At 36.9% G+C, this 27,543-nt stretch overlaps 2 protein-coding genes across 5 annotated transcripts; one reads left to right on the top strand and one right to left on the bottom strand.

The window, feature by feature from the left end:
• Window positions 1-24: 24 nt before the first annotated feature.
• LOC101746690 (uncharacterized) lies at window positions 25-18,006 on the top strand. Of its 3 annotated transcripts, none has more exons than XM_038015373.2 (15): window positions 25-373; window positions 5,913-6,100; window positions 6,197-6,378; window positions 6,456-6,963; window positions 7,588-7,738; window positions 8,579-8,723; window positions 9,186-9,294; window positions 9,594-9,673; window positions 10,237-10,334; window positions 11,018-11,138; window positions 11,628-11,854; window positions 12,187-12,366; window positions 13,169-13,253; window positions 14,303-14,414; window positions 16,167-18,006. In XM_038015373.2, exons 1-15 carry the CDS (start codon window positions 295-297, stop codon window positions 16,308-16,310), a joined length of 2,409 nt encoding a protein of 802 aa, XP_037871301.1. In that variant the 5' UTR covers window positions 25-294; the 3' UTR covers window positions 16,311-18,006. The 3 variants fall into 3 exon arrangements, with proteins under 3 accessions (XP_037871301.1, XP_037871300.1, XP_037871302.1); XM_038015372.2 differs by having other exon boundaries at window positions 8,576-8,723; XM_038015374.2 differs by having other exon boundaries at window positions 56-373; window positions 6,207-6,378; window positions 8,576-8,723.
• LOC101738965 (nuclear transcription factor Y subunit alpha) lies at window positions 17,582-26,860 on the bottom strand. 2 transcript variants are annotated; one of them, XM_004922586.5, is made up of 9 exons: window positions 26,635-26,860; window positions 25,388-25,564; window positions 23,995-24,058; window positions 23,691-23,816; window positions 23,046-23,137; window positions 22,293-22,478; window positions 21,576-21,658; window positions 21,358-21,445; window positions 17,582-20,796 (listed from the first exon to the last, which is right to left on the bottom strand). In XM_004922586.5, the coding sequence occupies exons 2-9, from the start codon at window positions 25,550-25,552 to the stop codon at window positions 20,722-20,724; spliced, it is 879 nt and encodes a 292-aa protein (XP_004922643.1). In that variant the 5' UTR covers window positions 25,553-25,564; window positions 26,635-26,860; the 3' UTR covers window positions 17,582-20,721. The 2 variants fall into 2 exon arrangements, with proteins under 2 accessions (XP_004922643.1, XP_062528029.1); XM_062672045.1 differs by having other exon boundaries at window positions 26,430-26,661.
• Window positions 26,861-27,543: the final 683 nt, after the last annotated feature.

The raw sequence follows: 27,543 nt of genomic DNA, 5'->3' as shown, positions 1-27,543 counted from the left end.
TCTCAATTCGTTTACATCCATTCATTTGATTGCGACCATAGATTATACACTTATGATTGCGACTTTTGTTAGTTACTTTACTGCGCGTCAGTCAACTAACTGTGTGAAACTTGCAGTACCGAATTTTATAGTTAACAATATTTATGGGCATAAATTATATTCTAGGCATTGATGTCCATTTTATTTTGTGCTTGCCTTATAATTTGCGTTTGTAATGATTAATGCCGATATTCTATAAATGTACTCAGTGTAAACAGTGATTATTAAATTAATCTAGAAGACGTACTAAATATTATGAACATTATTGTGTTAACGATATATTTTATTTATGTTTACGATGTAATGGCTAATGATTACGACGACGATGAGAAATGTGAGTGTAGTTTTTACTTATCTAATTAATTAATTAAATTCTGTTACTCCGACATGCGTGCAGTAAAGGTAAATGCGTTTTTTTTTTCTATTTGCGCTCGAACACTCTTTAATATATTCTAAGAGAGCTCAGTTTAGAAATTATAGTAAAATTATAGATTTATTACATTTTCGACACTCGCTTAACAAATTAATTCTACCAATACATCTCTTAAATGTACTATGTCAATCTTTCTGTCAGTGTAACTTTATGAAAGTTAAGTTCAGCGGTGGTAAGGCGTATGTAAGCCCGCATGAGTAGGTACTACCATCCTGCTTATTCCTGCCGTGAAGGAGTCGTATACCGGTTAGGAAAACCGTTCAACACCGACCGTACCACCTCCCTTTCACCTACCTTTAGACTTCAAGTCTCAAGGTAGGTGATAGTATTCACGTTGTGATTTCTATAAGCTCCGGTTACCATTTAATCCAAATTAAATCCAATTTTTTTTACCATCGCACCGCCCGCCACCCGAGTAGAGTTCATCCATACTACATGGAGCCACTGTGTTCATCCACAGTGCGTTTTCAGAGATCTTTTTTGCCACGTACCATCCGACTTTGGAATGAGCTCCCCTCCACGGTGTTTCCCGAGCGCTATGACATGTCCATCAACAAACGAAACTTGTGGAGAGTATTAAACGGTAGGCAGCGGCTTGGCTCAGTCCCTGGCATTGCTGACGTCTTTGAGCGACGGTAACCACTCACCATCAAGTGGGCCGTATGCCCGTCTGCCTACAAGGAAAAAAAATCGAAACAAACAACTTTCGATTAAGGCATGCCAACCAAAGTCATAATGTATCATCATCATCATCTCAGCCTGTCTACTGTTCACTGCTAAACATAGGCCTCTCCAACTGATATCCAGTGCGGCCGGTCCGTTGCCACCTGCATCCAACGTGACCCAGCAATTTTCACCAGGTCGTCGGTCCATCTGATAGGTGGCGGTCCCACACTGCGTTTGCCAATACGTGGTCTCCACTCTAGGATCTTTCTGCCCCATCGGCCGTCCGATCTTCGCGCTATGTATAAATCAGCTATAATATCAATGATACCATACGGTATGTCTCTCAAACAACGAAAATCGATCAGTAAAATGCACCTAACCAGAAACTAAATAAAACGTACCATATTCAAGGGTACCAAACTAGGACTTTACCCTGTATTATCGGTTCTAGAAACTCGTAAGTGACGAAAACAAGTACGCCCAGATCACGAATACGAAGTGACTGCGACCAGGAATCGAACTCATATCCCATGATATAGTAGTTAATGCCACTAACCACGCCTAACGACACAATATAAAATGGACAGAGCTACGAATGAAATCGATGAGAGATGTAACTAGTTTGCGTAATGTGAGAAACGCGTTCGTACTGAAATTAGTAAATTGGAAGAAGTAAATTTATTGGCTTCAGACAATTAGTATAGAGAATAGATAAAAATACAAGGGTTACTCTTGTATTTTTAGAACTTGCCTGTTATGAATCCCATGCAAAGAAACAACTAGTTTTGCAACCATGGAACCACATAGGAAACTAAATTTGAAAATATATGTAATTATTTTGTAATTCAAAGGGTTTGTAATAAATAAAGGCTACCAAAGAGAACCCCAAAAGAAGAGTGAGACCGCTACTATTCACCAGTGGCTTCGTGGTATGCAACAATCCTTAGATAGTGAAGGGAGTTAATTTTGAAAAACAGTAAATGAATTAAGAGTTGGTGCTTGTTTATTTTTTGATATTCTAAAAACTCTCAGTGTCACACAAAACTCTTACTATGAAGCGAATGCTAGGAAAGAAATTTTTTCGAGTTAGAACCTGGATCGAAGTAGCGGTCCGTTGACACGAACTTGTTATTAGGACCTTTTAGCATCTGCCGGAAATTGCTTTAAGACATCAGAAAGATTTATGTAAAACGGCTTCACGCACAAAACCATTCAATTACGTTTCAAACTTCGAAGAATTGCCGCTAATATTTTTCTCACATTTCTTTTTTTTTTCTTTCCTAATCTGTGTGCTTAGTGCGAGTTTTTTAACGTTCTCGATAGCGTAAAAGTTAGCTCATATTTGTATGGAATGGGATCGTTTGTGTACGTTTGCCGCTAGGGGCGCTGTTTCAACTGCATACAAAATGGGTTAACTTTTACGCTAGCGAGAAAGTTAAGAACCTCGCACTAAGCACACTGGTAGCCTTGAAAGGTTATGCCACCGTAACCGAGCGAGGCTCCGTATGGTGCTCAACTGTAGTTTCCAAATTACTGGACCAGTAATGTCTCCCTATTATAATAATCAATCCGAATCATCACAACGGTCCAGTGCGGTCGGCACGGTCACATCCGTTGTTAACAATAACTTTCCGTGTATATCCGCTATTATATGCCTTTTTGTCAGTTTACCTCGCAACGTTTGCAGCAGAATGTATGTGCGCGACCTGTATCATAAACCTATTTATTAAAATGGCGTTGTCGATATCAAAGATTTGCTTGAGATTTTTTTTTTGTTGAACGGACATTTTGGATCGATATTTCGTTTTATTTTCAAGTCAAAATCTAGAAGAAATAAAAAATATTTAAATTTATCGTAATCAAATTTTGTTATAGACTAGTTAGCTACGTTCAATGATGCTCAATATGAGATTCTGATAAGGGCTTTATAGGTACAATTTATTACTTTTTCTTAAAAACACTCAACGGATTTTTTTAAATTCTCCCAACAATGTATGCCTCTGTTTCCATGATACAGGCGGTAAAGTGGTGAATTTCTTAAAAATAATTATGAAATATCTCTCGACAATGTATGTACCTAATACTCAGAAATCCCAAGGCTATCAGATTAGGTAGGAAAAAAAAACTGACCAAGTGGATTGTTTCCGGGTAACATCACCAATCTTCCTTCAGTTCAATTTATTATTAAAAAGTCCGTTTTACTAGGAGTGCCAAACTCAAAACTTTATCGAATTCAAATGCGTACTCGAATACATAATTTACATACTTTTTACAAGAGGTGGTAGGCCTCTTGTAAGTCCGCACGGGTAGGTACCACCAACAGGCCTATTTCTGCCGTGAAGCAGTAATGCGTTTCGGCTCGAAGGGTGCGGCAGCCGTTGTAACTATACTGAGACCTTAGAACTCATATCTCAAGGTGGGTGGCGGTATTTACGTTGTAAATGTCTATGAGCTTCAGTAACCACTTGACATCAGGTAGGCTGTGAGCTCGTCCAACCATCTATGTAACAAAAATAAATACTTACACAGTTACTATATATATGATACTATTTGATACTAAATGATACTATTTATTAGACCATTTGTTTTAGACCACATTCGTATTATAAGTTACGTTATCAAAACAAACATACAAAACGTTAAAGATAATATATAGATGGTTAAATGGGTAGATGGTTAAATTGTCATTAAACACGACAAAGTGCCTTTCCGTTTATCGTCTTGTGATATAATATCATTATTTACATGCTAAATATAGTATCGCATCGAGGAAATGCGTTTCGTATATACCGTAAAAGCTCGGCGCATGGTACGACTTGGTGCAAATCCTTTGTCGGTTGGTACAAGTTAAAACCTTTTAACGTATTTTGTACAAAATACAAGACGTTTGAATGACTTGAAAAAAATAAAATTACACACGTATCAAGGATCGTAGATTACCTTAATATCCAGAATCTTAATAATTAAAAGAAAAAACAGTTTTAATTTTAGTTCGATTCGATATTAAAGTTTGTTTTGGTTGTTACTAAGCTATATTTACTTATTAAAATTAAGTGTTGAGTATTTAGAGAGTTATTTTTAGTTCCAAATATGCAACTTATCCGCATTTCTTATTTGGTTAAGTACATAGTTACTGTTTATTATACCGTATCACTGTATAATTCCTTGTTGGCGTGAGTAGCTTTAAGATATATGAAATTCTGCATCTACATATTTTATATGTTCTTGTCTCGAATGTCTAATCTTTGGTACTGGTAACACAAGAGAGAATTCCAGGCGAGCCTACTGAATGTGGAAATAACCCTTTCATCCAAGACACATTTTCACTCAAGTTCATTTTCATTGTCTCCTGTGTTTATCGATGATTTTCTTTCTTTTTTTTTCTTTAATTTTTTTTTGTTTAATGACTACTTGACTTATAATATTTCATCGTTTAGTATTGACAAGCTTTAGTCTTTTCATTAAAAGATAGCAAATCGTTCAAAAAATGATACGAAGCATTTGAATGCAATACTCTATTTTACTTTGTTTATTATCTATCTATAGGTACCGACCAGGATTAGCTTTAGCAATAATAAATATTTGGAAATAGGTATACTAATTCTTTTTTAGTACCAAATGTTAATAATAAAATAGATATAGTAGATATAACAGAGACGGTATGTGCAGATACCTAAAAATAATCTAAACCTTGGTGTCCGGGATTGTGGGATAATTTAGATCATTGGGCGAACAGTAGATAGTAATAACAATTTCACTAGATTACGATTTTAACTGTATTTTTTAAAGCATTCTTAGATACCTTTGTAACTAAGAAGTTTCAAAGAATATTCATAATGTACCCAAAACTAATGAGCTTTTTATCGCTAATCGATATTTCTTGTACCATACAACCAGGTTGTTTCGACTGAAACTTCCACGGAGGGCAAACGAACTCTATTCTCGGTTGTTCGGAAGATCACGCGATGTTACCCAACCTTTTGTCATAAACTATCAAACGTGGAGCCAATTTCATTGCTGCTCTGTTTACGTCTCAGAGTACGATTCATTCATTAATATCTTTTTTTTTTCGTTATTTAGATGGGTGGACGAGCTCACAGCCCACCTGGTGTTAAGTGTTTACTGGAGCCCATAGATATCTACAACGTAAATGCGCCACCCAACTTGAGATAAATTCTAAGGTCTCAGTATACCCGCCATTCAAACCAAACGCATTACTGCTTCACGGCAGAAATAGGCAGGGTGGTGGTACCTACCCATGCGGACTCACAAGATGTCCTTCCACCAGTGAAAGATACCACCATTTTAGATATTAAGATTAGATTACGATATACATATGTCTAAACACCTGGAACCAACTTCGAATTTGAACTTATTTCGAATTGTTTTAACTGTTTCTATGGTCGTCGGTACACTTAAGGCAAAAAGAGATCTAAAATCTCAGTTCTCGATATACTAGTATTCTCAAAATACTATCAAAGCCTACTAATACCGTTCACCTACCAATCACAACTTTGGATTGAAGGATTGAGGTCCACGATCTTGTGAATAAAACTAGTTGACGGGATTCAGTGGGAAAGACACTGTGCATTTGCATTTTGTGATGTTGTTCAAATGTTTGACAAATACTAACGATTCAAAGTAATAAGTGACCTGTGCTTGACTATACCTAAGTTATTGAATTATTTGTCAAAGTAAACTAATCATCTTAAATTTAGATTCATTTTAGTACTTGGATGCACTACTAAAGTACCAAATTTATGGACTATTGCAGTATTCATGATGGTATCGCCAGATCAACATCACCGCACACCTCGACTGGAGGATTTCTTCTGGACGGGTTCTGGTGATGGACCCCCGGCGCCTGAAGCTGAAGTGTCAGTGCCCTCAAAGCCATCCACTCCACTTGTACGCACAACTACTGTGCTCGCAACGGTTTATTTGGACTCCTATCCACCACAGGTCAATTTACTCTAAATTAACTGCAAATTCGTGTCCATCGAATTTAAATATTTGTAATTAAATTTTGCATATCACAATATTAACATATTCTCTTAGGCGGTGACAGACAAAACAACTGGAGATTGCGTCATGAATTGTGGAGAACCAGTCATACCGGACAGTTTGGAACCAGAGATTCCAGAAGACCGAAGATATTGGCTTTTAACTGTTATTCAGGGTTCAACACCAGATAGTCTTCACATGAGACTAGCGCGATTGTATCAGAAGGCATTCTTGAGGTTACTACTTTCGTCTGTTTAAAAAAGTCCTTAAACAAAACTTACCGCATTATAAATAATGAATTTTATATTTACAGACAACAAGAAAGACATCTAGGTATAATTAAATCTTTAGATGCACCGACAGCACGGAAGAAACACGACGTTCATTCCTTTATTGTTCACAAAGAAAATAACAAGGTCTCTGAAAACGAAACACCTTTCAAATATTTTGGAGTCAACAGCACAGTTTCTTCGGTTAAGTCCATGTCCGTAGTTTCTACAACAAAAATAGTTGATCAAAATTCTAGCTCTTTAACTCCAAAATTTTATGAAGCCATCGAAATGTACCCACTCAACAATATAGATACTGTTATTCGTATTGAACCCACAAAAATAGATGAAGCAGATTGGATTTTGGCCACACCAACAATCACTCTCAATAAGAGAGAAATCTCAGATCATAATGAACTGGAAGTAATTAAAGAGGACTTAATAGATATACCTCTAGAGAGCGAAGCAAATGAGACGATTTTGTTTAAGAGAGAAATCATACATCCAGATCAACAGCCACCGGTGCGAGTTCACATACAAAACATAACTGAGGTAAAAAAATAACAAATTGAGACTATTATTAAATTTTTTATACCTATAGTTTAAAAATAAACTTCCTAAAAACATATACTTGAATATGAAGACGATCAATTAATTATGCGAGTTATGATAGCGTTTAAAATATCGTATGCGTATGATGCTAATATTTAAAAGCTAAAATTATGAAAATTATAACATTTCATAACACAATGAAGCTGTCCAAACCACCATTGGGTATCGGACCCTATAGACATTACGTTGTGAATGTTACCACCTCTCTTGACATTTACAATCGAGGTCTCATTTGAAAGCAAATCGGCGTTATCCTCTTTAATATGAACAGAACGCGTGACTTGTGATTAATACAGGATTGTGGTACCTACCAATGCGTCGTCCTCCCATCAGTAGAATACCACTACTCTCTTTGGGCGGGTATAACTTTTCTAGCACAATATTATTCCGTCATCTTTTAACAATACGTGTTGAGTACGTATTTCCTTCAAAATTAATACCTTCGTGCGGGTTTTGAATATCGATATACTCGCATCACTTAGTACTTGAGTACACCATCGCGCTTATTCTTTAGGCCGCAATGGATTCCTAAGTTAAGAAGGCTGTTTAAGCAAAACCTTTCAGTCTCCAGACTCTGGAACGATACAAATCGTGTATGTTGTGCTGGTCGGAGGTCGGGCGGTACCCGCAGCCGTAGCGGCCAGGGATATGAGACTGGTGAGAGACGCCGAAGTGGCGCGGGAGCTTGGCGCAGTTGTCACCACGAAAGCTGAGCGTGAGTTTTAACTTAAGGCCCGGTGTATTACTTGGAAAAATCGTTCATACGAGGATTTGTGGGGGCTCTTACAATTGAATCAACTCTGATTCGGATGTTTTTGGAACGAAGTTCCTTATGGGACGATGCGGAGGGGTAGCCTAACCGGGAAAAAACGTCCGTAACGTAAGATTTTTATTAGTAATGCACACAGTGTACGACTTAACTTTGTAATAACGTACAAAAAATAACATACTTTTTTATCATTCATTGACCACGATCTCAGAGCGTTCGTTTGCGCAATACACTAACTCTTATGCAAACAGCCGTGAATGAAGTGTACCACAATAAGCTCGCATGTTACCGAATGACCGTGGGTTGTTGCGAAACCTCCAGTTTTATTTTCTTTATACCTCGAATAGAACTTTAAATTAATATTTTTATAATAAGGAACTTCGTTCCTATCCGGTGTCCCACGACACCACACATCTTTTTTTCCAGGGAATGGTCGGATAATAGATTATGTTCGATTATCAATAAATATCAATAGTTTATTGATATTTGGTACATAGTATATTTGTTATAATTTGTTTAAGCTATGTTGCGAAATCTAACATAGAACAGAATATTTTCATGATAAGTTTGCTTAAATAGAAATTTCGAGCAATTACATTAGGGCCTATGTCTGTCTACTATGTCTACTATATCTTGCAAGCAATTTCACCCGCTCAGTGGAAGATTTTGCTTTTGTCGATACCTCCAAATTATTTGCCATAAATTTTCCTAATATTAACACACATAAAGTATCTAAGATTTTCTGAAAATAACAAATAAATATTTCGTTGGAACTCTTCTTAGCAGCATATCTGAAGGCGGCTGAAGGTTTAGAGGGAGAGGCAGACGCAGGCGGAGTCCGTGGCTCTGAGCTCTGGGCCTTGGCAGTAGGTTCTACTATAGCACTGCTATTGGTTCTCATATTGCTGGCGCTACTGTGTTTTGCGCACAGGTAAAATACCTGGTCTATCTGATTTTGTTTTTATTGAACTTCAGTTGGTTTTCTTTTAAAATAATTTAATTTGTTAAAATAAATAGCGTTCTTGGTGTGCTTTTTGGGCACCCAATGCAAATATTAAGTTGAATGCAATTCTGAACGAAAACAATTTAAAGGGTCCGCCAGAAGGATTTGCATATGGTGCTAGGACGTATTTTAAGCTGGCTTCGGTTGGTATTGCCGCGTTGCCTATTTCTGCCGAGAAGCATTCACGAGGCCCGCTGTTACATCATACAATTGAGACTATAACCTCATGTTTCAAGGTAAGAGGCGGCATTCGCATTTCGTAGTACGTAAGCTCTTTCATCCCTCTCCGGAATAAAACAAAAAAAAAACAATTACATAAAATTTCGACACTAATTGGTTTGGCCGTTATCAGTACCAGTAAATATTCCCATTACACTTTCCAACGTTAAGGAAAAAGCAAATCAAGTCTGCAGCCTCACTCCGGGCCTATCGGGATGAGTTAATGAGAGAGGCAGAGAGGAAGCAGCTCAAGCAAGTGCACGAAGAGAGGGACGGGAAGGTGCGTCTGTCGACTCTGTATATAGAGTAGTAGAGAGTAGTATGTAGAGCATGTAAAGCTTACAATTAGACAGAACTAAGTGTATTTCCAGTCGTGATTACATTCTCTCATCTTTCCTTGTATTGGATTTAGAACTGAAGTCTAGAAATGTCTTTTAAATTCAAGAATTTTCTATCGATTCATTAAAAAAATTGGTGTCGCCCTCCCTTCCCACGCAAGTTTGGCAAATTAGGTATAAATAGCTATATATAACTTTAAGGCGTTATTGGGATACGAATGAAATGGACTTTTCATTTCAGCTTATAAGCGTAGTGTCCCCGAGCAGAACCAGACCTAGTAGCAGTCTTCTGCCGATCTATAGAGCCGCCAGTGCATCCAGGTAAGATGGTAGGGTGTCTATTGAGTCCGCGCGGGTAGGTAACACCAGCCTGCCGGCTTCGGCCGTGAAGCAGTAATGCGTTTCGGTGTGAAGCGTGATACCGGTCAGGATATTCGAGCGAAATTATAAAATAATTGTTTTGTCGTCGGTCCTTGATGCGCGTGCAAATGTTCAAGTTAATATGACGTGTTGAAGTCGGCGAAAATTACGTTCAAAGTGTCCGTTACATACAAAAAAACTAAGCTAATAAAAGCTTGTTGTTACATCGAGGGGTGAAAGGCACAATTGGTTTAGGCGACATTTCGCTAAATACCCAACATTTATCTTTCTAATTAAAGATACATTTTATTTGGTATTAATTAGCGTAAACAGTTCGATGTTTATAATTGACCTTCAATTAAGTTTAATTAGCTGAAGAAGTTTTTTTGTTATCTTTTTTTCCAAGTTATAAACTTTAAATGGCTCTCCTGTAAAGTTGCAAAATGTTGCTCAAACCAAGCAGTCTTTAACCCTTCGATATCTAAGTAGTAATTGCTTGTAAGTTAACTGCAAGACTTCATCAGTTCGTCAACGACATCATCGGGGGTGTCGGAAGTGGCCGCGGCACTTCGGAGGCGGCAGAAGAAGCCACATGCTCTGAGGATGCCGCAGAAGAGACGAGGTAACCATACTAACATGTTACTTAAATTTAATACAAAAAAAAACTAAAAAAAAAATGGTGCGTGTGCAAGTTTGTGCATGTGAAAGAAGTGAAACTTCTTTTGCGGTGTATAGTATTGGGGTTTTCTTCATTATTCATCCTTAAATCAAATTTCTCTTGTAATAGGGAATGCTGTGTATAAGAGAAATTTCAAAGTAACTATAGGGTTTTTAAACATGTTTTGCAAGTTTGATCGAGACTAGGGCCTACTCAGTGCGTAGTTACCAGAGCCCGTGGACATCACAGCGTGACTGCCGCCGAGATTTAATTAAGCTAGTGTTAGGCTTATCGGACTGCGTTTTTATGTTCTATATTATTATAATCTAGGCAAAGACTAAACAGTTAACATCTCTCGTGTCTCTTTTATTTGTTCTGTAGACTAGTTGTATTTTTGTTTGACAACTGTATTGTTAGAGTAAGAGACTTCAATTTGTCCAAAAAAAAAAAAAAGAGAAACGTAAAATGAATGTGAATCTTGAGGTGTCAGTGATTAAGGTCGGTTTTCGTTAGGCCACTATGCCTAAGTTTTCCGATTATAATGTTTGCATGGTGCCCTCGTTACCAGTGGTCTCTGATGGTGACGGTCGCATAGTTCCGTGTCTTTTTTTTAAATGCGTTGTTTTGTTTCGACTTCGTGTACCCAGTGGGCACAACAGACAGTCTGCTGGAGGCTGCGGGCGTGGAGAGCTCCGACAGTGGACAGCCGTCAGCTCCTCGAACCCCCACTTCGTATCTGTCCATGCCCTCTGTCAGCTCCTTCCCCAGGTGATATTCGCAAAGCCATAACATTAATCTGTAGCTCCTATTCTAAGTACTGGTATAGTTCGTGTTTTATTAGCGGGGTACTTATGCCTTAAAAACGGACACTGTTATCTAGGTTCTCTTGTCCGAAAAATTCCGGAAAACGCTTCATATCTGGTGGATCGTTCACTCAACCACGCCAATAAAAAGTGACAAAAGTAAATTTTATGATTTCATTAGCACTGTACATTTTTATGTTGTATTTTATCTTATGCTTAACGTCGGCTTAATGATTGAAAAATTTGAACTGATAAATTTACATTTCAACAAATATGACTGACTTTCAAAAAAGAGTGCTTCGTGAGGACACGAGACAAGTGCAGCTAACTGCTAGTGGAACTAATTGCGGAAGGCCAAATAACTTTTACAAAAATTGATTAATGTGTAAAACATTCGTGAAGCTAAAAATGTGTAAGGACTGAATAGTCAGTCTCCTTTAAAATTTAATTTCAGAGGGAATATAGTAGAGCCTCTCTCTAAAATCTTGGAGCCTGTATCAGTCCGGCATCTAGACATAGATTCTCCCATCTCCACTCCAAAAAAGAGAGAACCGAGCAACCAAGAGGTGGTGCCCAGAAGACAGATGCCTTCACAGCTGGTCAGGCTCGGAAGCATTGACAAAGACCCTGGCGTCATAGGACCTCTGGTCTGGGACTTACATTGCCAGAGAATAAAAGATGGTGAGTGCCCTTAGAATGTTTATTTAATATATAAGAATTTGGGAAATGGGTATAGGAAACGGAATAAGGTCAGAGATATATTGGTTTAAACCACTGGCTCCCATCTGCCTTGATCAAGGGGGGACATCCAAAAAACCAAATCCAATAGGAAAATTATTTTCTATGACACTGTCATATATTAATTTGAAAATAGAAAAACATTACAGTGACTGTCTGTAACATGTAAAGAGTATTATTAATAGCATACTAGAAAATAAAATTGAATACACATAAATAATTACAAAGACACCCCATACTTACGTTAAGCGCACTTCCAATTCGAACGCCTTCAGTTTCAAAGCCGTCATCTCCAACGAGACCTTCGCCTCGGAGAGAAGCAGGAGCTTCCAAAATGCGGCAGCGCTTCAACGAGCTCATGGACGACGCCTTCACGTTGTTCGGCAGCGCGGCCCCCAGCCCCGCCCCCCGGGACTCCGCCTCCTTCGACACGGAAACTGACCACAAGAGATCCGGTAGCGTGACGCACAAGCTTAACTATACTGGATTTCTATTGACACCTGCAGCCGTGGTATACAGTACGGGATGGTGGTAATACCATAAGAATCTGGTTTATTGTGCGCGGCCCGCATGCGAGTAAACTCTCTCCAGGTCATCCAATTCAGTTGCTGGAGGATGACCGTCGGAGCACCGTGGTACGTTAGGAATATTGATCTTCATCTCGGTCTAAGATTAAAGCCGATACGTAAGTATTTTAAGGTAGCGTCAGAACGCTACTTCGACAAAGCGGCGCGACACGATGACTCCTTATTGTGGCCGTCGCTAATTCTTTATGCGACTCAAGCGACCGAACAACGCAAAGCCACCGTCGCCCGAAACATATCTTATCGAGCCCCCGGATCTCCTCTCAGTGCTTTTAGGCTCTTCAAGAACCGTCCTCGTCGAACTCGTCGATAACAACGAAGACTTCGATTAGCGAACTGACCCATAGATCGCAATTCCGATCCGGTGATTCAGTGAAGGACTGCTCTTGCTAGGATTAGTGCTAGAAATTCCCTCAGGATGAGCCCGTGAGCTCACTCACCGGTCCAGGCGTCGGTGAAATAGCCCTTTAGCTACAAACAAGTAGGTATGGAAAATAAATTATTAAAGTGATGCCTTGTAATTCAAACCTAGCGAAACAGTACTCTATTCCATTGCAACAGAGACTGACTTATATCAGAACGGGCGGCAGTTATGCTGTTCTCTAGTGGAACTAAAGCTCGTCGGTCGGTCTCTGCTAATTAAATAGAACGGAAAATATAAATAACCTTCCAGTTGGCTCGGGAGTGACCCAAGCGCGCAACGACAACGTCCGGCTCCCGGGCTCCGACACCGGCCGGGGGCACTCCGCGGGGACCGGGTACGAACTTTAGTATTCAAGCACCAACCGGGCATATCATAAAACCGCCATAGACACAGCCCACTGAGTTTCTCACCGGATCTTCTCAGTGGGTCGCGTTTCCGATCTGGTGGTAGATTCTGCGAAGCACGGCTCTTGCTAGGGTCGGTGTTAGCAACACTCCGGCTTGAGCCCCGTGAGCTCACCTACTAGTTAAGGTTACGCTGAAATAGCCTCTCAAGACTATCAGCTTAGGTAGGAAAAATAATAATCATAAAAGTATATATACCAACCAACAGGAATTCAGTGACAATCACACGTATAGTAGAATTATATAAATAAAGATGAACATTATCGATATTCTTCAATAAAATTAGCATATTCTTCAAAGTTGTTGAAATTTGTCTATTCTACGCAAGGCCGCACTATACACAGCGTAAGCCTTTGTACGTAGCTTGCTATAATATATTGTTACCGCCATCTAGCGCCGAATAGTCGAACGAATATCGAAGCATATTTAGTAGCATCTAGAACGCTCGAGAAGTACAACGCCGTCTATTGTCAGATAGCGGAAACACACATCGAAAGTATTCAAATTGTGAGGAATGTTCTCGACGATTCTAGGGATGTCATATCGACTATAAAAGCGTTGTAGAGATGGCACGCAGTCAATCAATAATCGGAACTACTCGAAAACAGCGAACGGATCACCTGAAGCGAAGCGGAAGAGGCGAATTTACTGGTAGTAGGACCTCTTGTGAGTCCACACGGGTAGGTACCACCGCCCTGCTTATTTCTGCCGTGAAGCAGTAATGCGTATCGGTTTGAAGGGTGGGGCAGCCGTTGTAACTATACTGAGACTTTAGAACTTATATCTTAAGGTGTATGGCGCATTTACGTTGTAGATGTCTATGGGCTCCAGTAACCACTTAACACCAGGTGGGCTGTGAGCCCGTCCACACATCTAAGCAATAAAAAAAAAAAAAAAATAGTTTTAATGTATACTTCGGTAGAATTTTTTTGTTTATCCCGAACCCAACGCGTATCAATATTTACCATTAAATCTATAGGAGGGTCAGCGGGAGTGTTTTGTCGATGGAATGCCTACGCCCTAGAACTACGGCGGCGAGGCCGCAACAGCGTAGGGCTCCGCCCCCGGCCTCTGCTTGGGGACCAACAACAGTAAGCATTCTTTTCTTTTAGAGATATTCTTCTTCTCAGTAGTTCACTCCTGGCGGAGTGGCCGTGGTTACGTAAGTCTTAATATTTGGTTGCGGCTTTTGAGAGGCTCTCCATCTCTCTCTATTTGTGGCGGTACGTGTACACTCAGCAAGGGAACACTTCGTAGAAAACTTAACCAAGTCTGTCCACCTTGTGGGTGATCGGCCGCGAGAGCGTTGACCGTCTACTCTTCCTTGAACCACTAAACGTTCCAATGACCTTTCATTACGAATGATATGTCCAAACATATTAAGGATTCGCAATTGCACAATCGACGAAAGCCTTTGTTTGATTTGGAGCTCTTTGAGGATGGATACATTAGTGCGGTGAGCAGTCCATTTTACCCTCAGCAAGCGTCTCCAGCACCACATCTCAAGGGCGTCAATCTTTTTACGACATTTTTGATGGATCGTCCATGTTTCTGCTCCATATAGGAAAATAGGAAATATTAAGCACCTCATTAAGCGAACTTTGGTATTTTTAGTTATACGGCGATCTTTCCATATTTTTGTGAGCTTTTCCACGGCTGATCGTGTCACGGCACAACGTCTTTTAATTTCTTCTTCGCAACTTCCAGTATTTGTGATTGTGGATCCCAGGTAGATGTAACTCTGGACAACTTCGCAATTTGCTATTTCGTGTAAATCAGATCGATTGTTATTCTTACGATCCACCACCATCACTTTAGTTTTATCGCGGTTTATGGCAAGGCCAAAGTCGGAACTAGTTATTTCCAGAAGCGAAAGAAACTGTTCTACGTCGGCTTGTGACGTTGCAAAAAGAGTAGTATCGTCTGCATATCTAAGGTTTGATATCAATCGACCTCCAATTGAAACACCTTTGTCCCAGTTTTTTAAAACCATCCGCATTATGTATTCGGTGTAGATATTAAACAAAAGAGGGGATCATAATCAAATTCCTAAACTAAATAAAAGAATTTTACACGATACGGTTAGTGCAGCCCATAGACATCAACACGTGAATCCCATCACGTTATTTTATCATTAAACACAAAAATGGTGCTTTCATCGTTTTATGTCGCAAGCCTACAGATATTTTTTTAAATAATAAATTTAAAATCCCATAGGGTCCTTCTTCAATGAAATGGTGGGTGTCATTATTTGCCTACGTTCATAATTTCTGCATCAAATCATTAGGATGAAAGGGTTGTTGTGGTCCTATGTCTACTACGTAATGACGTCATCTGAACAGTCATTCATCCATTGCCTATTTCGACGATAACTCGAAGTGAACAAGGACATTCACTGTTCCATTTTAATGACCTTCGGGTCATGAGTCCTTTAACATGGGACAAGCTGTGAACTCGCCTCGCTTATGAAAAAGTGTTTTTCGTAAAATATCTATTCCAATAGGTTTTTTTTTGAAGTGAAACTTCTTTAGGCGTGTTAGGAATACACACTCTCGACAGATTCGTTATGGCTAGAAAGAAAATATACAATTTAGGACGAGCGAGAGTGAGAGAATAGACAGAGCGTCTCGCGAACCACTCGAAGGAAGAGGGGAAAGACAAAGCAAGCTAGGTCGTTTTTCTTAAACACAGCATTCCATACTACAAGAGAAATTTGATTTAAGAATGAATAATGAAGAAAACCAAAATACTATACACCGCGAAAGAAGTTTCACTTCTTCCAAAGAAGTTTCACATCTTTCACGTGCACCAAGTTGCACCAGTGCTGTTTTGTTTTCCACCAGTCTATAGGAGCGTCGGTCCCTGTGGTGAACCCTGGTTTGGTGGCGACGGACGGCCGCCTGCCCCCGGAGGACCCCGCGGTGCCGCTCATATCGGCCATCAAGACGGAGATACAGCGCATCAGAGACAACGCCACCAAACTTTAAATCCCTTCGGATCAGTAAATATGGTGAAACTTAATTCACACTCTAGAGTTGAGTAGATATTTCATTAGTAAAATTTGTTACTGTTAAAGTAGCTTTTTTAACAGTTTTTCATCATGGGTTTAAGTTATTAGGTAATTAAATGTATTATGTATGTATGTGAAGGAAAAACTTTTTTTTGTATTTTTTGTATAAATCCTTTTTAGGTTTTTTTCTCTTTTTCTCATTCTTTATTAGAGCCATACACTAGATTGTCGGCTTTAGTTCTTTTTTTTTTTTTAATAACGATTTATTGTATTGTATGTTTTGGATATTGTTTTATTTTATTCTATCAGTAGAAAATAAATGTTGGTTATTATAAAATGATATAATTGGTTATTTGTACCAAGACCAAACTTGAGGATTGTAATGATAATGTTAGTAACATTTTTCAGAATGAAATAATGAGAATTATTAGATTCTGTTCCTACGGTATTCAAGGAAAATATGACATCGATTGATCTAAAAAAAATAAGAACATTTTTTTTTGGTTTTTTCTGCTTAAATGGATGGACGAGCTCACCACTCACCTGGTGTTAAGTGATTACCGAAGCCCATAGACATCACCCACCTTGAGACATGTATTCTAAGTATCATGTTAACAGTACTACAGTAGGTATCAACATCCGTTGTTTTTTTACACCAAAGCAGTATTGCGATTTAATTTCAAGAATCAAACAGCCGGTACGGTGAATTAAGGTGAAACTTCATGAACGAAGAACACGTAAAAAACTAAAGTAGTAAGTTTAAGATTTCTAATTATCATTAAGTGCAATCTTCGTAAAAACATTTAGCAATACATAAGTAGGTATATTAAGTTATGATTTTGTTAACGTTTTACACTTTTTTACATGTTTTAATTGATTCGTTAAATATAATTACAAATTATTAACCATATATTCATTATCATGTTTAATATTTATTTAAATTGTTATATCAATCTCGTGATTTATACAGTACATTAGAAATATATTCTAATCTAGTGTTTCAATAAAATGCCAACTTTACATAATTATGAATGACGCATGTATGAATGGTAAACAATTCCTCTAGAATTTTTTCTTATTTTTAAGGTATTAATTTTTTATCTTGGTATTTTATGTACCTAGATGATAGCGGTTAGGAAATGAGTTTATTCCAAACAATTTATGCAAATAAATAAATAAAATGTTACGATATAATACATACATTTAAGTCGTCAATTAAACTGGCATATGAAATAAAAAACACAAAAGTTACGTGATATTTTTTATTTTGTACTTATCGCAGTGTAAAAATCTTATTAAAATTATATCTAGATCATATTAGTTAGACATGCACAATTTATTTTACAATTTTTCTACATATTTACAGAAGTGTTTCACTCGTTTTGAAAAATTTATTCCAAATACAAATTTTGTATGGAATACGTTATCAAACACTAAAATCAAATACAAATCATAAAGTTTATACTTAATGTCTTAGTGTCTTTGATGTATTTTATTATTTGGTATTAATGTTTTGATGGTCGGGTCATAGCTTTACTAATTAAATTTTTTATCATTTTATAGAATACACATTCTAAATATTTAGACCCATATGAGAGCGAAATTAAATGATCTGAAAAAAACAATTGTGGGCAAAGGATAGCTGATATAAGAATAAAGGTATTTAATAAAAACGTGTTTCACTGTGTGGTTCGCGTCCGCCACACGTTTAACTGTTATTCATCAACTAACCGGAGCCGGCACACTACAGATACTACAGTTAATAGGGTTTTTCGCGAGCCATATGCATAATTATACGCTGCCATAACTAATTTGAAGTCGTCGTGATCTAAAGGATAAGACGTCCGATGCATTCGTGTTGAGCGATGCACCGATGTTCGAATGTTCACGATTGACTTCCACGGTAAAGGAATAACATCGTGTATAGTAATCGGCAAACTTCTTGAGCAAATGACCTTGACTGCGCAGAACCGAATTTTAGGTCACTTTGGTGGTGAGGGTGAGGCGCGACGGCAGGGGAAATCCTATCGAGCGCGTTATTGGTAGATCAGTCGAACCTTGCGTCCCGCACCGCGCCCTCATTCCGCTTGCTCCCAAAAGTACGCTTGCGTACAGTGGAAAGTCTATCGTTATTAATCGTTAAGTTATTTGTTATAATTGCTTGTGGACTTTGTTGCCCTTGCTATTTGTTGAGTGTTTGTTGATTTTTTATAAAACATACACTATGCCGTGACAAACTGGTGTAGTACTTAAAAGAAAGGGTAGAAAATTTGTGTACGACGTATATTGCTTCATTATAAAACAGGGGAAGAATGATATGGAAAAATTAAAACAGACTTCGGAAGCAACAAAAACATCAGTGAGTACTGTTAGGTGCATTATTAACGAAGCTAAAGGCTCTGGCTTGCTCGCCGTGTTTCGGACTCCGGGTAAGAAAAGATCAGGAAAGAAGAAAGTTACCGGAATGGATAGTTTCGTTCAATCTGTAATAAAAAGATGTAATCATAATAACTACATAACAAGCAGCGAAACTCCGTACCGTAGAAAGGCTTCGAAGAATTTAAAGAAGATATAAATTTTAATGGCTCGGAATGAAGCTTACGACGAATTATGAAAGAGCTAGGCTTCAGATGGAAAAAAAGAACAGAAAATAATCGGAAGCTGGTAAATGAAAAAAATAACATTCGATCACTACGAATCGAATATCTTCAAAAAATAATTAATTATAGACAAAAAAGAAGACCGAATCGACCGAGTTGTAAACTACACCGATGAGCCCTATGTCGACTCATCACGATGATAGCGACTCGGGTGATGAAAACAGTGATGATGATGATGGTCAAGATTATGATAACGAAAAAAAAATTACAAATACCAGCTTCGCTTCAACTGAACCAAGACCTGGCAACAGCTCTAGTTTTGACTTAATAGAAGGAATATCTATTTTACCCCAAGATTAAATTATTACAATTATTAACCTATATGTTTTGTTGATGTTCTAATAAATATATAAATAAAGACATATGTTGATTTTAATAATTTAATAGCATTCTGACGCAGAGTAAGTAATGTTTTTGCACGTGAGTGTACCATGCGCAAACTTACCCCCACTACGTCAACAAATGCTCAAGAAGTTTGCCGGTTATTATAATAAAAATCAAACCCGCAAAATTATAATTTGCGTAATTACTGGTGGTAGGACCTGTTGTGAGTCCGCACGGGTAGGTACCATCACCCTGCCTATTTTCTACCGTGAAGCAGTAATGCGTTTCGGTTTGAAGGGTGGGGCAGCCGTTGTAACTATACTTGAGACCTTAGAACTCATATCTCAAGGTGGGTGGCGCATATACGTTGTAAATGTATATGGGCTCCAGTACCCACTTAACACCAAGTGGGCTGTGAGCTCGTCCACCCATCCAAGTCATGGTTTTTATCAACAGTTATATCTTAGTTGTTTTTTTTTTTGACCACATATATGAACTACTCAAAATGTATTAAAAAACAGCACTGAATTGATTCGCATCAGTAGAATGTATAATAACAGTCAATCTCATAAAGACAAATAAATGTGTCTTTGTTCAAAATCCGTATAGTAGTTGCAAACTTGCAACTTATCCGAGTGAAACACATTATCCATTCCCACACATTCTTTGGCTTCCACGTACAATATGTATCTACGATTACAAAACAATAACAGCTATGAAGTAAACGTATAATTATATTGCATAAATTGTGAAATCAGCTGACACAAAAACAGCATTTGTGTTTGTTTTTTTTAAATAACATTTTTCTTAGCATTCCGAATGATTGATATGCTGAATCGCTCAATTTCACGATTTAAACCCCTTCCTTACAGCTAAAGTTATAATAGCACAAGACATCTAGCACGATCTAATTCAAATAAACTAAAACAGACATAGATACAAAAAAAAAACAACTTTTAGTGCCTCTTGTTTTTCAACAATACACCTTAACATAAATTAGTGTTTATAAAAAAAGTAAGGCCACAAAATAGATTTCTATTCTATTAAACTAAATTAATGGTCTTTATTTATTGTACACAACGTGTAATTTAGGAATTTACTGTTATTACATTTTAAACTAATCAATGACTATTTCGTACAGGAATTTTTAGTAGGTACTGTATTTTATGGAACTACACGACACAATATTAAAAATGATTAAATAGTATTTACTATAAAAAAATAATTTTAAATAGTAAATGTTAACACAAAACTTAATGTAATTAAAAAACGATTTGTTCACCACATTTCTGTGCAATGTTTTTCAAACCACCACAGTATACAAATAGGTATCGATGGAGGCACTTGAGTGTTATCCGTTCAGTCATCACATCACTCAGTCTTCAAGTATTCAATGGCTATGTGCTATGTGGACTGTAGCGGCTGGTGCGGCGCCAGCCGTCTCCACTGCGTCTGCTGTTGTTCTGGAGTTTCATCTTCCTGTTGGGGTAAAACAATTAACATACTGTAAATTAGGCGAAGTTATGGCTTCAGAAACAGCTTTCCGGTAGGCAACGGCTTGGCTCTGCCCCTGGAATTGCTGAAGTCCATGGGCGACGGTAACCACTCACCATCAGGTGGGCCGTATGCTCGTCAGCCTACAAGAGCAATAAAAAAAACAGTCCTGCTAACACTATAAAGTGGGTTAAGTGACCGGTAATGTAACGAATAGGCTCTTGTGCAAGTCTGTACAACTTTTTTAACATTATAAATTGATTCTTCAGTCTTCTAACAATCACCTTCACACCAGTTTCATAATATAGGTGAAAAAGAAACTTCGGATGTGACTTTGGATATCTGAGTGAATTCAGCACATTTTGATAATGTTTTGGGTGGCGTGGCATACTTTTAAGTTTTCAATTAAAGTTTCGTTTGCCAATTTATAGAACCACAGAAGATCTTGAATAGAAACATGATCAATTGAAATATTCAAAAAACATTATAATTTAAATACAGATGTCAAAAGTTACAAGAAATGTGAAATAAAATATTGATTTTTACCTGTATGATTGTGATGGAGACAGTGTCCGGTTTAATATCATCTTTCTGATCTTCTGAAAGATGTGACTGGTCTGAATTGTCCATATTTCTGGAAAGAAAATAGTATTCATTCAGTCATTTATTACCTAGTGTATGATACTAATAAACTGGATGGAGATAGCTTTTAAACAATCCATTGACTAAATGTTATTATGGTAATATTTCTTCTAAACACTTACTTCCTACTCCCCGAGTGAAACCTTCCACCTTCACCTCTGATTCTGTTCATCGCGTGCCTGTGTCGCGATTCGTGCAGGTATTTCTGTGGTAATACATTTTAGATTAAAGCAATTTTGAACAAATCTTTTTCCCTACCTAATCGTTGGTAGCGTAAGGGATTACACCAACTTCACCGGTAGGTGAGCTCACGGGCTCAACCTGAGAGAATTGCTAACACTAGCCCTAGCAAGAGCAGTGCTTCGCTGAATCTACTACTGGATCAAAATCGCGACCCACTGAGAACATCTGGCGAGAAGCTCAGTGGGTAGTATCTATGAGCTAGTTCGCAAATCAAATACTTCGTCAGATTCGAGAATCGTGACCGATTATCATGCCGGGCTGCTTTTTCAAAGTAGTGTTCCAACGCTTCTCTAAGATGCTTACGTGTCGGTTCTAGTAGAACATTTAATTATCAATTTATCATCGAGTATATAATTTAATGATACAACTGTATAGTGTGAAAAACAAATATTCCTGTTAACATTTAGGAACATCTAGTAATAATATCCACAGCGACACAGTACATTGAACAGCCCAAAATCTTAAATTATTTTTATTATTATATTATTTAATTATTTAACACCAGGTGAGCTGTGAGCTCGTCCACATATCAAAGCAATAAAAAAAAACAACATTTTATGAATGGAGATATGGAAATATGATGATTATAAACTCACCGGCCGTTCTTTAGGTATTTTTCCTAGTTCATGAAGCCTCGCTCTTGCAGCTCTACGTTTTAATATTTGCTTGAACTGTCTAGCATTTACATACAACAGAGGCTCTTCATCAGAGCCAGCGGCTGATGATCCCGGACCTTCTGTTGGAGTTGCTGTTGTGCTTGTGTTATTAGTGCCATTCACCATCTACAATTTTACTTTAATTACATAAACTAGATTTAATGCTCACTAATCTAAACCTACAGTAATGTCTGTAACATTATCTATTTAACTTAAAACTTCTCTTCATAAGTAAGTGTAATAAAAATCATAACCGAAAATTATAATTTGCATAATTACTGGTGGTAGGACCTCTTGTTAGTCCGCACAAGTAAGTACCACCACCCTGCCTATTTCTGGCGTGAAGCAGTAATGCGTTTCGGTTTGAAGGGTAGGGCACCGGTGTAACTATACAGAGACGTTAGAACTCGTATATCAAGAAAAATGCCGGCATTTACGTTGTAGATGTCTATGGGCCCCGGTAATCACTTAACAAGGTGGGCTGTGAGCTCGTCCAGTCACCTATGTAACAAAAATATAAAAAAGTCTGCTTCTTTTATGGATCAACCCATTTAAAAATTGTATGATGTTGTTATACTAACTTAACGAAACTTAGAAATGTTTGTACTACTGTAAAACAAATTTGATGAATAAAGAAAATGTTACTTATATCATGAGTATTAACATTTTATCGTATCTGTTTTAAATACAAACCATGACAATATTAGGTTGATTGACGATCTGCTGTGGCTGCACGGCGTTACTCACTCCAGCAACTTGCACAAGATTCCCATTCAAGTTGATAACTATAAAAATAATGATATTTGGAAAAATGCATTAATATGTGTATCATACATATTTAGTATAGCAGGGGCTCCCAAACTTCTTTTGTCTACTGCCCACTTTGAGAATAAATTATATTTTAGCGCCCCCTTTTTTTCACCTACTTAAAAACCACTATAGCGAGAGCTCAGTTGGTGTCTAAGTCCTAGATGAAATTACAAATCGCCTCTACACAACGCCCCCTTTTTTTCTGAGTCTCTTAGTGCCCCCTTTAGGCCTGAAGCGCCCATAAAGGGGTGTTATCGCCCACTTTGAGAAAGGCTGGTTTATAGGGTACCCACTTGGTTTTAGACCAAAAACCTGTGGCATTTAGAATATCAAATTTACTCCTATTTCTGTCGCATAACAGAGATCCATTTCAATATACTATTTTTCATATATTTCTACATACTATTTTTTTACGGCACACAAACAGAGATACTATAAGAATGCTACTTCTCTACTGATTATGTTGTTAATGTTGGTTTTTAATAAAGTATTTTTTTAGAAGTTTTTTTCTATCATTAGAAGTCTCACCGGCAGGTTGATGAATTATTTGGTGTTGGTCAATGGATGGTTGAGCCTGTGCAGTCGGTTGGTACAGAAATGTCTGGCCGTCAGGTGTCTGAACTAACTGCATTGGCTGTACATTGTTCCCTCCACCTGAAATGTAAGGTGATGAAATATTGCTATTCTTGTTTTCTTATAATGATGTTCACTATTTTAATCTGAACTATTTCATTATCGGTCGAAAAGTTAAATTATTAAAAGATGAAGGCATAACTCTCCTCATAAAAAGTGATTTAGAAAAACTGTATGGGTTTTTTAATATAAAATTTACCTTGCAAATTTGAAATCGGTAAGACTTGAAGTTGTTGGATCTGCTGCCCATTCGGAGCTGCTACCTGTGAATTTATAATAACTTATAATTTATAATAACTTCAATAATGTGAATTTATTAAAAGTATTATTCAGTATTGACGGTCACAGTAGTATGTACTGAGTTGTGAGTTTTATTTATAAATCGGCGTCTTATATTTTAGATGTTTTCGATTACTGGTTCCTAGTGTATTAATTTCATAATCAGCTTATAGTATCATGTACTTGAACTATTATCTCAAAAACCTATTTTTAAATGTTAGTTAATAAGTACCTGAATTTGAGGAGTTCCAATCTGAATGCATGTAATTAAATAATATTATTATAAGTTAGTAACTAAATATTAATATTAGTTCAATAAAGGCATAATAGTATTCTCTTCAGTTTTCGTGAGAACTGTTGGTCTTATATTATAAAGGTACAATTTTCAAAACTACACAACTTAAGCCAAACTTTTCTATCACTGACTGTTGTTTCATTTTAAATAGAACATAAGTTATTTACTGTTACATCATGGAACATCTCCCCTTATCTATTTATAGCAACAAATGCAGATTTTTCCAACATTTAAATTTTTTATTACTTTTTTTTTATTTAAAGTAATAGCGTCTGATAAAAATTAGTTCATTTTGAAATAATATTTAAATATCACTTTTCATAAATTTATGTTTGAATATGTCAGAGAATAAAATTAGAATATATAATAATATAGATAAATAAATATAATATTAGTCAAACACACAAAAAAGTTTTAATGTAAAATTTATACCACAATATTTACAATTAAATTAAATATTTTTATAGATTTAAGTTTTATACTAAAAGTGGCATCTTATTTAAATAATGGATTGGAATATATACAATTATATTCTATATCTTATTAGACAGGTGAGTTGCATAAATGTGCCATATGGGTGTCTACTCTTTGTTTAATCTCTTAAATCTTCTTTTCGATAACTACAGAGATGAGATGTAATAGGGCAATTCTAGGCCAAAACTCTTAAAGAAACAAGGAATTTCAGGCCCATTCACGCTGTTCAAGAATTACTTATTATATTGTTTTTACTAAACAAAGTTCTTTTTGTGTACATTTTTATTGTTGCAAAACCTTTAAGTACCTCACCATTTCTACCACAAAGCAGGCTTTTGAAGCGTAGGACTGAAGCTACATATATCAAAATTTAAAACTTTGAAATCTTGAAGATTGATCTCACAGTTCAAAGTGGCAGCATTCTCACATGTCTATTAGTCTCAGTAATTTAACACTGGGTGGGCTGTGATGTAATCTATACAATGCATTAAAAAGAGAAATAAAGGAATAGGAAATGAAACATTTACCAGAAGGTATATTATACCTGAATAGTCTGTGTAGGAGTTGCTATTGTATGAACCATGATCTGTTGACCATTAGGACCTTGAACCATGTGCGGAGAGGTGTTCATCTGCAATACTTGCAACTGTTGTCCATTGATGGTCATCACTTGGGGCCCATCTGCATTCTGGATTTGTGCATGCTCCATCGTTGTTGAATACTGTTTCAAAGATTTATGTTTTTATAAAACTATTTTTTACAAAAAAAACTATTTTCATATTTAGAGCAATTTTGTAGTTTTTCACCATTCGTTTCTGTTTTTTAGGTTTGTTCTTGTGAGGTATCAAATTTTTATACCTCACTTGATTAACTACTACCTATAATTTACCTATTATCAAAAATAGTTTCTTAGTGCTTACTGATAATGTTATGTCCCAGATACTACGAGCTGCTCTTGCTTCATTATTACCAATCCCTAATAAATTTTTTCAACTAGTTTTCATAACAAATGTTCTTTGCATATTATCTTGTCTTAATTAACTGAGGCAGTATGCTGAAACTTCCCAACAATGATGCATACCAGTCTGAAGGGTATTGATTATACTAATTCAATTGTGACTTCGATTCAATACCTTAAGGTTGCATTTATAATGCGGTGTCTCCCTTTAAGCAGTGTAAGCTCGTTTGCCTAATCTAGTCTGTCCACCTAAGCTAATAGAAAACTAATCAAATCCGGAAACACCAACTAAAGCTTTATCTTATGCCATCAGCTGTCAATAATATTTTACTAAGGGACAATGTGCAATATCTTGCTTAGCTAAATTTTTCTGTAAACAAATAAATCTAATCTCATAGTAAAATAAGTTTAACTACAACTACTGCGAAAAATAGCTGTACCAAAGCAAGTGTCTATCTTTGAAAGTCATGAATGATAATTATGAGCCTAAGTTGAATACAACTAATTGAAGGAGAATCGCTTTGGGATTTCGACAGACTGGTGTTTGATATATGCAAAACAATTGAAATCCACAAAAAATATAGTAGAATTTCCCTCAATTTACTTTCAGGGAACTTTAAGGCAGTACCTTTATATACACGTCACAAGGACTCGCTAAGTATCACGGAACAAGCCAACGTAATCAAAATGGCTGTGACTGCGCTTCAGGTAATTTCGTCAGACATTTCACATAAAATTACGAGAAGACTGAAACTCTCGCTAATATTTAACAGTTCAAGCATCGACACAGCGATCATCTTGGAACATTTAATGAAAATAAATATTAAACTTACATTGGACCCTCACTGGTTTTTCAATGATTGGTTGACAATAGATAGACCAATGGCCGATGTCAATGATCTGGGGGACGCAGTAGATTGGTTCGAAGTATTACCACTCCCAAACAAGCGGGCTTCACTAAATATCCAATGGTTCACGTAATTAATTCCTTGTCTATGGTAGTTGTGAGGTACTGTCAGTGACTCAGTACCATGGAGTTAATAAGTACCTACAACTCAGTACTCAGTAGGTAGCATAGACCTTATATAGTAGGGACACGACATATTGTTCTATACGTACAATTGCTTATATAAATAGCACCCATTTTGAAGGCACACACATAAACATATATCTATCTCGTTCTTACTCAGCACTTTAACTCGCAGGAAAACAATATAACAGTATTTCAGTGCGTACATAAAATGAAAAATGAATATACGTAAATATCTCCGTCTCCGTCTAATGAGGCCGAAAATCCGCCATGTTTAGCGCGCCAAATGTCATTGTCACGTCAGTTCGGCCGTCTGTTTTGGGTTGTACATTATTTATTGACTATGATATCGATTTAATATGATTGATTATATAAAATTTCATAATTTATCATGCTTAAAACATACAAAAATAATAATTAAAACGTATTTTATAGGATCTCAAGAAAGTCGATGCCCTATAACTGTTAACTATATGTATTTAAATTCATTATGGAGCCCTCATCTGAAAAATTCATTTTTCGGTCGGAATCTATTGATCATGACATTAATCATAAATACCACTTTAAAATATGTCATCAAAACATATTTAGACATTCTGTTTAGATATTTCGGGAAAAAGGCTACCGACAAAATCTCTTCGGAACTATTTAAATAAAATAGTTTTATTCCGCAGTGAGTCAAACACTATTGTAAATTTGTTAAATATTTAAT

Source organism: Bombyx mori, chromosome 14, assembly GCF_030269925.1.
Source record: "Bombyx mori chromosome 14, ASM3026992v2".
NCBI classification, from domain to species: Eukaryota; Metazoa; Arthropoda; class Insecta; order Lepidoptera; family Bombycidae; genus Bombyx; species Bombyx mori.
The sequence above is the reverse complement of the archived record's forward strand: the minus strand, read 5'-3'. Positions and strand labels throughout refer to the sequence as shown.

Excerpts from the sequence above, each read along its gene's own strand:
- LOC101746690 (XM_038015372.2), top strand. The coding sequence starts at position 295 with ATGAACATTATTGTGTTAACGATATATTTTATTTATGTTTACGATGTA. Across the intron at positions 8,724-9,185 it reads CTACTGTGTTTTGCGCACAG|GAAAAAGCAAATCAAGTCTG; the intron begins GTAAAATACCTG and ends TCCAACGTTAAG. Across the intron at positions 11,139-11,627 it reads TCTGTCAGCTCCTTCCCCAG|AGGGAATATAGTAGAGCCTC; the intron begins GTGATATTCGCA and ends ATTTAATTTCAG.
- LOC101738965 (XM_004922586.5), bottom strand. The coding sequence starts at position 25,552 with ATGGAGCATGCACAAATCCAGAATGCAGATGGGCCCCAAGTGATGACC. Across the intron at positions 23,138-23,690 it reads AATAATTCATCAACCTGCCG|TTATCAACTTGAATGGGAAT; the intron begins GTGAGACTTCTA and ends TTATTTTTATAG. Across the intron at positions 22,479-23,045 it reads ATCAACCTAATATTGTCATG|ATGGTGAATGGCACTAATAA; the intron begins GTTTGTATTTAA and ends GTAAAATTGTAG.